The sequence below is a fragment of the Planococcus citri genome, chromosome 3, assembly GCF_950023065.1.
Source record: "Planococcus citri chromosome 3, ihPlaCitr1.1, whole genome shotgun sequence".
NCBI classification, from domain to species: domain Eukaryota; kingdom Metazoa; phylum Arthropoda; class Insecta; order Hemiptera; family Pseudococcidae; genus Planococcus; species Planococcus citri.
This window is the reverse complement of record NC_088679.1, coordinates 2,009,965-2,022,071: the sequence shown is the minus strand read 5'-3', so window position 1 is coordinate 2,022,071 and position 12,107 is coordinate 2,009,965. Positions and strand designations below refer to the sequence as shown.

General features: G+C 35.8%; 1 protein-coding gene across 11 annotated transcripts in view; it reads left to right on the top strand.

The window, feature by feature from the left end:
* The window catches only part of Lar (tyrosine-protein phosphatase Lar), a 389,327-nt gene that overhangs the window by 297,382 nt on the left and 79,838 nt on the right, over window positions 1–12,107 (top strand). For all 11 annotated transcript variants that reach the window (XR_010557786.1, XM_065357492.1, XM_065357498.1 and 8 more), the window contains one exon: window positions 5,064–5,174. Coding sequence is in view for 10 of the 11 variants with exons in the window: in XM_065357492.1 (XP_065213564.1) it covers window positions 5,064–5,174 (111 nt within the window). In the remaining variant the exon portion in view is untranslated. The remainder of the gene's footprint in view (window positions 1–5,063; window positions 5,175–12,107) is intronic.

Sequence of the window (12,107 nt, the reverse complement as noted above, 5' to 3'; positions counted from 1 at the left end):
TCCTCATCAATATTAACCAGATGGTTGATGTTGATTTCAACCCGTACAACAATGACCATGCTAATTTCGATGTGAATGTCGACCCATCCACATCCATCACTTTTGGATGCCACATGTCGTTGTGAATTTCAACCCTGTGTCGAGCTAATTGTCGATGTAATTGTCGACTGATGTTCATCTGCATTTGTGTCAACAATTGGCTCAACACAGGGTCGAAATTCACATCGACTTGAGGCATCCAAAAGTGACTGATGTGGATGGATCGACATTACATCGAAATTTATGTCGACCTCCTGCTTCGTAAAATTATAAAATTTGAGTTAAAAAATTTTAAATTTTATTCCAAAAATGATTTCCTCTGATGTGGCTATTGCTCGTGCTGAAAATAGCATCGACGCGAAGTTCACTTCCAAAGAAGTACAGACAAAAAGTCTGTACAATCAAATAGTTGAACAGAAATTTCTTATATCAAAGATGGTGCAATACTTTATCTAAGAGTACTAAACTAATCCATTTTTCTTGTCGACATGTTGATGTTAATGTTGATGTGAAATTCGACATCAAGAAATACATCCACAATATCATCATATCATTTACAACTCCACACTGTGGAAATGGAAAATGAATATTTTCATCAATGCCCCAAAAAATTTGTTTTCCTCATAGAACAAGATCATATTTTTGAATGTTTACTAAACTTTTAAACACTAAAACAGAAATTTTAATTCTGAAAAATTGGTTGACATAGTTGTAGATGTATATTTCAAGCATCGAATTTTACATCTACATGTCGAGATGGCATGTCGAGGTGTCAGAAATAATGAGAAAATTTCAAAACTTTTCATTTACCTGGCTTTTGTACGGACAGAAGATTCCCACTAAATAATTAATTGATCACTTTTCCATCATTATGTTGGAAAAAAACATAGTCGATGTAAATGTCGACGTCGACAATTGTTGTGCGGGAAGATCTACAGAAGTATCTACTCAATGACAACATTTTGTAGATACTTTTGTAGACCCTATAATTGATATCAAAATTCAGGTCATCTTGCTGATGCCAAAGTTGATGACAATTATTAGATCGTCAAAAGTAACTATACAAGATTAAAATTTTGTAGATGCTTTTATCAATCTTATAGTCAACATCAACTTCAGATTGACAAGACGACCTGAATTTCGATATCGACCATGGGTCTACAAAGGTATCTACAATATATCAAAAAATCTTGCAGATGCCTGTAGATACAAATGTAGACAGCAATGACAACCATCGGCATTTTCATCATAGTTTTTGAAAATAGTGTCAATTTTTAATTAATCATCTTAAATGTAGTTAGATTAACCCCTTTGTGGATAATGTTCCAACTTTTTTCAATCAACAATCATGTAAAATCATGTCGATACTTTTGTCGAGGCCACTGATGATCTCATCAGTGCTACGTGGGCTATGGCACAACCCTGTGCTAGATGCTAGACCCAACGCCCAAATATACTTAAGAGGCATTGTGAGAACACAAAAATGAAGGTGGAAGCAAGAAACAACTTGCTGCCGAAACTGGTATCAACTTGATGGGAAGCAAAGCCCAAGACATTGAGGACAGAAGCCATGGCACTGTGCTCCTACTCTGCAGTAGAGTATAGATGTGCTGCCTGTGGCCAATCAGCACACAAATAAGAAGATCAACGTCACTCTCAACAACACCATAAGAATTGTGTCTGGCTGCCTCACACCAACCAGGTAAGATGGTGTGTAGTGGCTGATGTAGAGAGGACAAAAAAAGAACAAGACCCCCCACCCGCCATGTTATGTTCAACCAAAAAGAGGTGACCTTAAGGCTGAAGTCCAGGAGGAGTTTTATGAGGGAGACACATGTCGAAAGTAGACCCGGTGAAGGGGAGAGAGAAAACATGGTCGGATATGGAGAAGGTCACATGTAGTGAGAACTTGGCAAATGGACACGAGCTGCCCTACGTTGAGTGGCTCACGCTAAACCAGATCCGAGCTGGATGCGCCCGGATGGCAGTAAACCTTACTAGATGTGGCATTCAGGATTATGTGAAGTGTCCGGATTGCGGGCAAAGACAGAATGACAACCACCTTTTCGTATGTGGCACAAGCACTGCATACACTAGAGAGAGGGGCTGTGGGGAGAAATGAACAACCGCACTGAAGACCTGACGCACGGATGGAATGGAAGAATTTGAGGAAGCCCGATTGTCCCAAACACGAGGAGAAGAAGAAAAGAAGTCTTTTAAAGCATTGCCCAGACCTTTCTTTGTGAAATTTTGATATATTACTCACGATACGAGACGAGTTAGGTGTACACACTTTTCTAGGGTCAGAAAATATAGCATCCTAATCGCAGATAAAATATCATAAAATCAGGAACGTAATGAGTTAATTTCCGTTGTAGTACAGGGTGTTCCAGAATAACCTTTCACATTTTGGTAACCACTGATCTGTGTTCAAGAGGAGCTAGGGGAATGGTAAAGGCGGTTCTAGGTAGCCAAAGCATGCCGAATTATGTTTCAATAGTTATTTTTTGCCCTGGAGAAGTAGATGGCTGCACAGTGTACTTTTACTGTGAGGTCCTTTTTTAAAAATAAAGACTCCCGGACCCCTTTACTTTACTCATCAGTAACAAAGCTCATTTTTAACTAAACAGTGAAGTGAATATACAGAATGTGCGCTTCAAGTGTACAGAGAATCAGTTGATAATACTCGAGAAACCTCTACACTCCGCCAAGTTGACTGTTTGGTTGGGCGTGGCTAAGTTTGGTGTAGTGGGACCATGTGTGTTTAATGAAACAGTAACGGTGAGGGGTAAGGCAAAATGTTGAACGAGTTTCTTGTTCCTGAACTGAAAGGCAGACGATTATATAGTGTATGTATAGTTACTTACTTGGTTACAACATGTTGGAGCTACCTATCATTCAGAGACCAACACAATATGTTTAGCGCGTGAGCACTTCGGTCATTGAATAATTTCGTTGAACACAGAAATTTAATGGCTACCTCGATCCCCTGATTTTTCCGCCTATGATTTTTTTTATGGAGTTACCTCAAGTTAAAAGTGTATCAGGATGAATCTAGGACTCTAAAACATCTTCTAGGTGATATTAATCGTGAGTTGAGACTGATTGGAAGAGAAGTGTTCAATAATTCGAAAAAATGTTTGGTTGAATGTGTCAAAAATGATGGAAAATATCTCGATGGAAAAATTTTTAAAACTTTATTTTTAATGGAAACTCAAATATATGGTCTAAAAACGGCATGTTTCTACTTCATTTTGGTTGTAAAAGAATTTTTGTAAACATTTTTCTCTCAGAGTAATAAGAAAAACAAATGTGAAAGGTTATTCTGGAACACCCTGTACAACAAATTACCGCGACGCTACAGAAGTAAAATTTACGATACATTTTGGACGTTTTAAAACAACGTTCATCTCGTCAACGTTAAAATAATTATTACGAGATGAAATAGAGAAGTTGATGAAAAAGATATGTAAATTGAAAACTTTTTCGCGATAGAGTCATCGAAGCAGAGGGGAAAATCGCCTGACAGAAAATTCACCTCGTTTTTTTTTCCTCCTGTCGCGCTTTTTGTTGGTATAAACTAAAGCGAATATGGTAGACAGGTAGGTAGGTACGCAAGATGACGAGATGTGTACAAAACTTAGGTTCGTCGGCGAATTACAAGAAAAGTTACAGCTGATACGCAGGAGTTGTGAAGAGAGAAGTCGACGAAGACGTAGGTAAAGATGAAAAAGAGGATGGGCGCGGCGCGGCGGAGAGGCGGAGAGGATGAAGAAGCAAAATTTAATTATAATTTACACTTGTATTACGGGCAAAAGTTTACGCGCAGTTTGCTAAGTGACGCGTTCGTGTTGAAAGTTGCATTTAACGATGAGCAAGCTAAAAACAGTGGTAGTATTTGCTTAATTATTTATATTTAATAAAGTTGGCGAGTAGGAATTTTTGGCTTGCTACGACGGTACCTCTACCTACCAGACCAAGTACAGGGTGATGAAGAAGGTGAAGAAGAAGAAGCTGGAAAATACGAATGCCAACTGAGTTACTACTACGGGCGCTGCTGTATCGCCGAGTATAATACGCTCGGCAGCCGGTACACCGGTTTAATTGAGAAAATCTAATTAAATTTAAAAGAAAGTTTTCTTTGGCCGAGTTCCCGTCTGGTCTCGTTTCGTTGAGGTGATCCCCACCCCCTCTTCCTCTAACCACCCTTTTGACTGTTCTTCCAGCCGTGTTTTGCGATTGACGCGGAATTTTTATATCGCGCCTTTTCAGCGTTTTTTTTTTGAGAAAAATGTACCTACCAGTAAGCTATAATTTGTGATAGTATTTCCTTTGGAGTGGAAACGCGCTGTTTTTCGGTTGACGCGACGAGTTCGGTGATAGAGAAGAGTAGACGAGAATGCTGCGAGATCTGATTGTAGGTTAAATTTCTCGTAATTCGAACACCAGAACCTATTAGCCTGAAAATTGAAAACACCACGTAATCTGAGAAAGTTTCCTGAGCATTGCGACTGCTACTAAGATTTATGGAATTAGTATATAGAAGTAGGCGACCAACCGCGAATCGGTGGATGGGGCGAAATCAACTTACTCGTTTGGCGTTTGCTGCGATATTCGAGATGTTGCGGCGAGTGTATTGCGAAATGAACCTGGCTTGTTTAATATTTGGAGATGACATCCTTTTCACACCCTATTGCCGACTGCCGAGTGTTTATTTAACGTAGCTGAATAAGGGATGGTAGTTTGGCGAAGACAGAGGATTGGAGGAAGAAGTGCGGGTATTGTAAGAAACTTCATTTTGAAGTTGCTTTGCGGTGAAACTGCTTTGTATAGTGAGATTTGTGTGGTTCGAGGGATTTTTTTTTGAAAATTATTCGACGCGATGTAGAGAGCAGATTAACGAAAGGTGTGAAGAAAAATAAATGTGGATAGTTTCACGATCAGATTCTCAAGAAACTTGAATATTCTATTATTAATTATTTAGATATTTGATTGATGTATTTTCTTTTTGTTTTATGTTGCAGGAGCTTTACAAATCATCAACAGTTTGGAAAGCGATCAAGGCAAATACGAATGCGTTGCCGAAAACAGCGTCGGTAGCGAATATTCTGAACCAGTATCGTTGTATGTGAAAGGTGAGTCGAATTGTTTGTCAATTTTTTACTTCGATATTTTTAAAGTAATTCTGTCAGTTGAATAGAAAAAATTGACAACTATTTTTCCCCCTTCTTAACGAAAATTTTATATCAGGGGAGGTTGAGCGTTTTAAGGGATGGTTTTTTGAGAAAGATGAGTCATTTTTTGGAGTGGATAATTCAAGCACGTACCTTAACCAATCGAAAGATGAGAAAAGTTTATGCGAATTTGTGAATGTTAAATTTCATGATGAGGGTTTGTATGGAATTTTTTTGAAAATTAGACAATCCGGAAATGGGTTAAAGACTCCGGAACGATTAGAAAGTGGCAATTGGCATTAATTCATATTAGATAATCGACTGTGTAGACTGTGAACGAACTGAAAATCGAATCAAAAACTATAATAAAACCGAAACTATGCAAATAAAATCGAAAACTGCGTGTTGATGTTGAAGTGATATTAAAACGTTCGAAATAAACATTAAAATCACTAAAATATTACGAAAAAGCCACAATTTTTATATAATATGGCAAAATAAAATTCAAAATTCAGGAAATGTAATCAATAACTAAAAATTAAACTGGAAATTCTGTCACGACGTTGAAAATTCAAAAAATTAGATCAAACCTTGAAATCCAACTTCAATAAGTTTGTTTTTTTTACACGGATTATGGCAGATTTTCGAGAATCTGGATTTTGGCAGATTTAAAATCCACCAGAATCTGTTAGGATAGTAGCTTTTGAAAATGGATTATGGATTTTACTTAAAGAGAGAAGACTTCTGATGTTTTGAAAGTTTGTGGTGGGGATCTAAAAAGTGTTTAAAAAAGAGATTCAAAAAACGTCCAAAAACCAGATTTTCGAGAATCCGTGTAAAAAAAACATACTTATTATACCTAGAAGTGAAACTGAGAACTCTAAATATGAAATCAATTCCGCTCTAAAAATAGACCAAAAATCAAAAATTACATCGAAATAAATTGTATCACAAATTCTACAAATAAGATCAAACATAAAAATAATGTATTAGCATAAAAGTGAAATTGAGAGTTCTGAATATGAAATCAAAATCTGAAAATAATATAAAATGCTCTAAAAATTGACCAAAAATTAAGTAAGTAGGTACATCGAAAAAAAAAATGTTATCAAAAACTGATGTTGACGTCGAAACCTTAAAATAAAGTGATACTCTCCCAAAAAATTTCAACTCGAAAAATAAATGAGAAACTGAAAATAGATTGCAAAACTAAAGAACCAGTAATCCTCAGAAAATTAAAGATGAAAAAGAGAATTAATGAATTGCGAAGTGAAAATGTTGTAAGTAAACTCATGATATTGAAAATGAAGATGAAATCCGAAAACGATAATTACGTAAATATTTAAAACTCTGAACATTAAATCAAAAACGAAAAATAAAATAGAATTGCAAAATGAAAGTAAAACTGAAAACTCTGAAGGTGAATTTAAAAACCGAGCCCGGTACCTAAAGCTCTGAAAATGAGATCAGAAATTCTGCGAATCAGATGAATTGACCTAATAAACCAAATCTAAACCCTTCTTTCCACGGGTGTAATAATCCTGCAATTATAAACACCCCCCTCCCAAAAAAAAAAAAAAAAAATGAGCTCAAAATGAAACAAAATCAAAAACTCTGATAATATCAAAAATTTTAAAAATTAGATCAAAAATTTAAAATGAAATTAAAAACTGAGAAAAAAACATAAAACTCTAAAAATGAAATCAAAAACTTTGAAATCTAAGCACCTAATTAAAAATGGAGAGTAAATCGAAAAATACAAAAAACAAAAAAAAAAAAAAACTGAAAATGACATTGAAAATTCTATAAATGAATTCAATAATTGAAAGCTCAATAAAATTGAAATCGATGTTGATATTTTTGTAGATATAATCAAAAATTGACCAAGAAAAATAGGTATAGATAAATAAAATTAAAATTAAATCAATAACTTTATTTAATTCTGGAAAAAAACTCAGAAAATGAAATCTATAACTTTGAAAATAGAATCGAAAATTGAAAAATCAAAAACTCGAAAAGAAATTGTAAATTTGGAAACTAACCTAGATATTCTATTCTTGTTCTACTCACATGTTCACGAAAAATAGTTAGCTCAGAAGCTGGACTCAACCTTAAGCAATAATTTTCGAATCTTATATGTAGTCCGCCATATGACAATAGGAGTAATTGCACCCCCACCCCCCGATCCTCCGGGACAACATTTTTCTTAAAGGAGACATCGCAAGGAATATTTTAAAGCAAACTTGCCCAAAAAAAAGTTGGCCTTACTTACAAAATGGCGGCCATTTTGATTGACAGGTCAGCCGAAATCGCAGATTTTGAGTTTCAACATAGGACTTGCACGAAATTTTTCAAACATTACAAAAGTAGATCGAAAGATCATGCAAAAATTTATCACCTGTCGAAATTTCAAGTGCTTAAGTGCGTTTTTCGATTTTTGGTGAATTTTTTAAAATCGAATTTAGGCCGAAAATGAGGAAAAAAATCAAAATTTTACCAAATTGACCAAGAAAGCTGAAATTTGGAATATACCCTATTTTCGACATGCGAAATCGATTGCAAACGGTTTCAACCCGTTTTGAGCTGTTCTAGAGCCTCCAGCAGATTTTTGAAACTCGAAATTCCCACAAAATTCCATCAAATTGGAGTTGTAAAGCTGAAATTTATTCTAAAAACTAATTTCAATACGCTACGAAGTACTGCAGGTGAATTTCAAGTCGTTTTGGAGCCTCCAGCGGCTTTTTGAAAATTCCTGAAGCCTCCAGCAGATGTTTGAAACTTTAAATTTTCACAAAATTTCATCAAATGGAGATGGAAAGCTGAAATTTACTCTACACTCCAATTTTAACACCCTCTGAAGACGACTCAGGTGGCTTCAAGTCATTTTAGAGCCTCCATCGACTTTTTTGAAAGTTACTGGATCCTACAGTGGATTTTTGAAACTTGAAATTTCCCCAAAATTTCATCAAACTGATTTGGAGAGTCGAAATTCTTTCTGCAAACTAATTTCATTACGCTACGAAGTTGACTGCTGGTGGATTTCAAGTCATTTTGGAGCCTCCGGCGACTTTTTGAAAGGTTGTATGGCTTTTTTTTTTTGGAAAATTGAAATTTCCTAAAAGTCGCTGGAGGCTTCAAAACCATTTGAAACCACCATGTAGTCTGCGAAGTAAATTTCAGCTTGCCAACTCCATTTGATAAATTAATGATGGGGAAATTTCAAGTTTCAAAAATCTACTGGAGGCTCCAGTAATTTTCAAAAAAGTCGCTGGAGGCTCCAAAATGACTTGAACCCACCTGAGGTCGTCTTCAGAGGGTTGTTAAATTAGATTGTACAGTAAATTTCAGCTTTCCATCTCCATTTGATGAAATTTTGTGAAAATTTAAAGTTTCAAAAATCTGCTGGAGGCTCTAGTAATTTTTAAAATAGTCGCTAGAGGCTCTAAAATGACTTGAACCCACATGAAATCGTCTTCAGAGGGTGTTACAATTAGTTTGCAGAATGAATTTCGACTCTCCATCTCAGTTTGATGAATTTTTATGAAAATTTAAAGTTTCAAACATCTGCTGGAGGCTTCAGGAATTTTCAAAAAGTCGCTGGAGGCTCCAAAACGACTTGAAATTCACCTGCAGTACTTCGTAGCGTATTGAAATTAGTTTTTAGAATAAATTTCAGCTTTACAACTCCAATTTGATGGAATTTTGTGGGAATTTCGAGTTTCAAAAATCTGCTGGAGGCTCCAGAACAGCTCAAAACGGGTTGAACCCGTTTGCAATCGATTTAGCATGTCGAAAATAGAGTATATCCCAAATTTCAGCTTTCTTGGTCGATTTGGTAAAATTTTGACTTTTCACTCATTTTTGGCCTAAATTTGATTTTCAAAAATTCACCAAAAATCGAAAAACGCACTTTAGCACTTGAAATTTCGACAGGTGATAAATTTTTGCATGATCTTTCGATCTACCTTTGTAACGTTTGAAAAATGTCGTTCAAGTCCTATGTTGAAACGCAAAATCTGCGATTTCGGCTGACTTGTCAATCAAAATGGCCGCCATTTTGTAAGCAAGGCCAACTTTTTTTTGGGCAAGTTTGCTTTAAAATGTTCCTTGCAATGTTCCCTTTAAGAAAAAAGTTGTCCCGGAGGATCGGCGGGGGGGGGTGCAATTACTCCTATTGTCATATGCCGGACTATTGAGAGCTATACGTAAAAGGAATTTGCCCCTGCAGAATACATTCTTAAAATCGGGGCAGGGGGAAGGGGTTTGAAAAGGGAATGAAGATGAAAAAGTGTACTTACGTATATTTTTATACGTTATGTTGAGAAATTTTTGTCCCTTTTTAAAATTATTCTGTTCGTTATTGAATGTGAAAGAAGGGAAAATTCATATCAGTGTGAAAAGCATACCTATCACCATTAGATATCGTTCTCTTCGACCTTAGATTCTCCATTTCAGTTGGGATAATTAATAAGACCTTGGCCAAGACCTTTTAAAATCCTAGAATCTACCAAAAAAAAAAAAACGATTTGAGGAATATTTTTTGAAACGTTGTTGCTACGAAGGTTGTTGAAAAAAAAAAGTGAAAAAAGGATACAAGGAAAATAAAAAAGATCTTTTTCATATAGTATAATGTGTAGAATACGGGCATATACGTTACGTACGAGTATACTTACTAGTGCAAGGTGCGTTGCTGTACAGTGTACGGGTACGCGTATATGAGGTTTCCATGACGACATACGTCGGATGATGCAGTAGTTGGGGTTTTCGGCATAAACCGCAAAACCAATTCGCTTTATTACTCGAAGTGAAAAATGAAAATCATAACTTTTTCATAAAATAATCTAACGCATACGCGTACGTCTACCTATCTACCTACCTACATCGCGAAGAAGAGTGAGTGTATGCGAATGCACGACTCCAACTCCGGCTCAGGCTACGCCACGCCATGCCATGCCAGTTCGTCTCGTGTATACGATATTCGAAGAAAACGTCGACATTGCCTTCACGGCGCCATCCTCATCGTCCTCCTATCTCGACTTCTCAGCTTATACTCGTATGTTTGTGTAGGCAATTCAACAGGCTTTTCTCGTAGACCTGGCTAGGGCTCGGGGGTGTACGTTTCGTATGTAGGTATTTTACGCGCACCAACAATGTCAAACGTATGAATAAATCAAAGCCATCCCTCTTTTCAAATATTAAACGTACAATACCCAATTAAAATGAAATGTTTCGGATTTCGTACGAGTACGTAAACGTAATATCGCGAGCCCCATCAAAGCGTGTAATATTACATTTGTTTTATTACCGAATATAGAATAGAAACGATACGATACACATGTTGGATGTTATTACGGTGTGTTTTTTTCCCCATCGCGTCGCGAAAATTTACAAAGTTGGCGTGACAATATTTTGTTCCATTTTTGTTTTTCCGTTTCCGGTTTTGTTTTATTTTTTTCGGATTTAATTAAAACCTCATAGAATTGAAGGTGATTTGTTGCGAGCGTATCGGATTGGATATTTTACTCGTATACTCGTATGTATGTGTTTCCGCATTTGAAAGAGATTTTCAATGATATGTGTGCGAGTGTTTTATTTATTTTGTCTCCTGTACCTTTTTTCTATACCCCGATTGTGATACTTGCACACAATTTCCTTAGTGACAATGGATAAAAGCGTACAGTTATCTGTGGAAATTTCAGTTAATTTCTGTTAATGGAACTACGTATTCTTTGTTATATGTACCTATACCTATGAGTTTTGTTTTTTGTTTGTCCAAGTGCTCGTGATTGAAGACTTGAATAAAAGGGTTCAGTTGAATGAGGTACTACATATGGTGGAGATTATTACAGTAAAAAGCTTCAACAAAACCTGTAGACTTTTGAAAGATCTATGAAAAAGTTCATGCTCATATTTTACCCTCTGCAATATACGGGGTGTTTCATAGGTGACCCAACTCCTTCCACCTGGTAAGTAGGCAAGTTACGTTGAGCATAATTGTGTATGTTTGCCGACCTTTTGGGTTGAAGGGGCAAACTTACGCTCGCTTGAAAACATTTTTTTTTTTCAAAGTTGGTTGGAAACTTCAACCTTCTGTAAGTCAAGAGCCATCATAGGTAGAAACTTGCACTTTACGCTACAGAAGAGCAAATTTTGTGTAGAATTTCCCCATATGGGTGATCTTTGTTGTAGTTTGGGTTTTGACGTGATCAAAAAATAGAGAAAATTTCCTGCTAGAAAATTAAAAAAATTGAATATGTAATCATTTGAAAAATGGGTGTTTGGGTTATGTTTCAATGGAATAGGAGAGAATATTTCATTTTGCAGCCATTGAAACAGTAACTCAATAGCACATTTTTTCGATTTTTGTTCAATTTTTCAATTTTGAATTGGGGACTTTTCCCCCCATTTTGGCTTATTAAAACCCCTTATTTTTAGACACCCGGTATTTACGAACGATTGCCGAGATTAAATGAATAGATTGATTTCTTGGTGCATCATTCGCAAAAGGATCAATGAATATTCACGATAGATACAGTTTTTGTAAAACTATTGTGTGGAAATTGATCTGTTTTCAAGAAAAGTGACTCGAATCATTCACAACTGATTGAGGATTGAACAAATTCGTTGATTTCTAGGCGAATCATTCGCGAACGAAGTATTCAATTTTTGATGAATCATTCGCGAACGAATTGAATCATTTTTAATGAATCATTCGTGAACGAATTGAATAATTCTTTAGTGAATCGTTCGCGAACAAATTTAATAATTTTCTCATGAATCATTTGCAAACGAATTGAATAATTTTTTAGTGAATGAAGTGAATTATTCGCGAACAAATTGAATAATTTTTTAGTGAATCATTCACGAACGAATTGAATAATGTTTAGTGAATCA